The sequence below is a fragment of the Etheostoma spectabile genome, chromosome 15, assembly GCF_008692095.1.
Source record: "Etheostoma spectabile isolate EspeVRDwgs_2016 chromosome 15, UIUC_Espe_1.0, whole genome shotgun sequence".
Classification (NCBI taxonomy): domain Eukaryota; kingdom Metazoa; phylum Chordata; class Actinopteri; order Perciformes; family Percidae; genus Etheostoma; species Etheostoma spectabile.
Window position 1 is genome coordinate 27481637 of NC_045747.1, and position 3350 is coordinate 27484986.

General features: G+C 48.9%; 1 protein-coding gene across 1 annotated transcript; it reads left to right on the top strand.

Moving 5' to 3' along the window:
• Positions 1-795: 795 nt before the first annotated feature.
• Positions 796-3148, top strand: gjd6 (gap junction protein delta 6). The gene is made up of 3 exons (XM_032537429.1): positions 796-1263; positions 1345-1416; positions 2283-3148. The coding sequence occupies exons 1-3, from the start codon at positions 948-950 to the stop codon at positions 2945-2947; spliced, it is 1053 nt and encodes a 350-aa protein (XP_032393320.1). The 5' UTR covers positions 796-947; the 3' UTR covers positions 2948-3148.
• Positions 3149-3350: the final 202 nt, after the last annotated feature.

Consider the following 3350-nt stretch of genomic DNA (forward strand, 5'->3'; position numbering starts at 1 on the left):
CTGTGTGTCATCCAGAAGTTAAAAGTGATTAATGCCCTTCCATACGGGTCATCATTTAAAATATGCCTCTCCATTAAAGGAAGAGCCCGTTGGCTTTCAGAGGACTAATCTGAGAAGAATGCTCTATCAGCTGGCACTATCAGCAGCTCCTCCAGCAGAGGAAGGCTGATGTCTCTCCGGTTTAAAATGGATCCTCTAGGCCAGAGAGAGACGGGAGCATGCCAAGTGACTCATGTCAAGTGGACATCCTTATCTGTGAAAGATGCTGTGGCTCTCTCTCTCTCTCTCTCTCTCTCTCTCTCTCTCGCCATGGCTCCAGTGGTCTCTGGGCAGCCAGGCAGAGAGCAGGCTGAAGCCAGGGAGGGAAGCTGCTCTGATTTCAGAAGAACCTTACGACTAACAAATGAGAGGCAAAAGTTTCTAGAATTATGGAGGAAGCAGAGCTGGACCCATCCAATTCGGTGCCCTAGGCACGATTTTAACGTTTTTGTTCAATGTTTTTGGCATGTTTTTTATCTATTGCCTTTTTAACACCTTTGGACTCTGGTCCATTTGCCTAAACTGCCTATTCCCCCCCTTTTTTGACACTTTATTCGTTGATTTCTTTAGCGTTTTTTGTCTCTTTTTTCAAATTAGTATTGTATTTTTCAGATTTTTTTGTCACTTTGTTGATATCTGTGATGCTTTAGTCAACGTTTTTATCGCTTTTTAAGGGTTTTGTTGCTTTTTTTCATAGTTTTGTCACTTTTTTCAATAATTGGGACTTTTGGACCATAGCATTTGCCTACCCTGCCTATGCCCCGGGCCGGCCCTGTAGATTAGGCAGGAGAGTGTAGTCCAGATCCGGTGGTTTAAGATGTCAGCGAGTGACACAGGGTAGGACTTGAGGAGGAGGAAAGCCAACTACCCCCCCCCCACCCAAGGGCCGAGGGCAGCCACAGGCCACCATGACGGAGTGGACCCTGCTCAAACGCCTCCTGGACGCCGTGCACCAGCACTCCACCATGATCGGCCGCCTGTGGCTCACCGTCATGGTCATCTTCCGGCTGCTCATTGTCGCCGTGGCGACCGAGGACGTGTACGCCGACGAGCAGGAGATGTTCGTCTGCAACACGCTGCAGCCGGGCTGTTCCACCGTGTGCTACGACGCCTTCGCGCCCATCTCGCAGCCGCGCTTCTGGGTCTTCCACATCATCACCGTGTCCACGCCGTCGCTCTGCTTCATCATCTACACCTGGCACAACCTGTCCAAGCTGCCGCTCGGCTCCGCCCAGGGGCAGGGCCAGGGCCAGGGCCAGGGCCCCGTGGCTGGCCCGGGCCAGGGAGGCCCCGGTGGAGAGCAAGGGGACAAACGGGAGGTGTACGATCGGAGCTGCGACTCCGACAGCTGCTCCATCCGCTCCCATAAGCACCTAGGTAGGGGTGGAACGGTACAGCCATCTGGATCCATCCAGTGATCCCCGGTTAGGACTCGGCATCAAGAACCGGCTTGGAATCGCTTTGAAAATTAAGATTCCAACGTAACCTTTTTTTTATTGGAAGTGTTTGAGAAATTTGGTTTAGTATCCGATAATCGGTTTCAGCTTTTACACGGGCGAGTTTTGGTTTTCGCAGCAACCGCCGTACTTCCGTACAACTTGTTGCGTTGCAGCCGTGGAACACAGTAAGCTTCACTACAGTGTGGCTTTATTTAATGTTGAAAATCACTATTGAAACAAAAAATAAAATTTTCCTCATCTGTAAAATAAGTATCACCTGTTCCAACTCCAACCCTCAAAGAACCGTAATCCAGAATTGATAAGAACCGGAATCAAAAGGAAGATTTTGAATTGTAATCCGAATTGTTAAAATAAAAACATTCCAATATTATCGATACCAAGTGAAAATATCGATACATTCCGTCTGTCAGATGTTCCTTTATTTTATCTTTATCTTATGTACTATGCGTAGATAATCGTTTGTTTTTAATTTAAATGTCTTGAAGAGCTCAGTTAAAAAATTGTCAAATCATATTTTAGTTGCTTTTTTGAGTTGTTATAAGTCTGAATTGAACTGAAACCTTCGCTTTTCAAGTTTTTTAAACATTTTTTGACACTTTCTACGACTGAATCAAAAACGTACCATGACAGACTTTGTGATATCAGCAAGTATCGCATCATCTGCCAAAAAAATCTATATAATATTGCATTGTGATAAGGCGTGTGATTTACACCTCCTACATCTAGGTCACAGCCTGGCAGACGTGTTGCAGGGCATCACCGCCCAGAGTCTCCAGAGGGGAGACCCAAACAACATGGCGCCCGTGGGCCACGCCCGAGCCGGCCCCTTCAGGGACCGGGGTGCGCAGGGTCCCGGGTCCTCCGGCGGGGTTCTGTCCAAATGCTACGTCTTCCACGTGTGCCTGCGGGCCGTCCTGGAGCTGGGCTTCGTCCTGGCCCAGTGGAAGCTGTTTGGCTTCCGGGTGCCTGTGCACTTCCTGTGCACATCGGCGCCCTGCAGCCAGCCGGTGGACTGCTACGTCTCCCGGCCCACGGAGAAGACGATCTTCCTCCTCTTCATGTTCTGCGTGGGCGTTTTCTGCATCCTGCTCAATCTGCTGGAGCTCAACCACCTGGGCTGGAAGAAGATCCGGCAGGTGGTGCGGTTGAGGGAGAGGGGGAAGTCCTGGGGAGGGTGTCCCGGTATGAGGGGGGGATATGAAACCTTCCCTACGGACAGCCCCTCGCCCACATGCTCCCTAGGCTTTGGGGGCGTGACCGGCACCACCTCCCTGCCCACCCTGGGCCTGGTGGTGGGCCATCGGCCCGACTGGAGCTGCGCCGCGCCCGGGGACAACAGCCCGGGGAAACCCAGGACTCAGGACCCCCAGGCGGGAGAGAGGCAGCCTCTGAAGAGTCAGAGAGCCGTCAGAGAGTCCAAACAGAGGAGCGCCGAGGTCTGGATCTAGTTTAGACCGCGGGGTTGCACGCCGCTGCCTTTTTTTGTGGAGGTGGAAAGTAACAAAATACAGTTCCTCAGGTTTCTATAATTGAGTAGTTTTAAAAAAAGAATATGTACTTTTACTTAAGTATGTTTTGTTTGAAGTATTGTACTTTGCTACATATTAAATCGCATCCATTATGGGGTCAAAAAAAGGTAATAAAAAAGGTCTCTTATGTTGTTTTTTGCCATTGCTTTGGCAAAATCAACTAAAATGGAAAGTAGCTTTGTGCCCTTATTAAATCACAAAAGCCTTTGATTTAAAAATTAAGAACTATAAATATGAAAAAGTACTTTATATCTCCCCCGATGTTAACACTTCTTACTCTGAGTATGTTCTAAATGAGCTACGTTTAACTTTTACTTGAGTA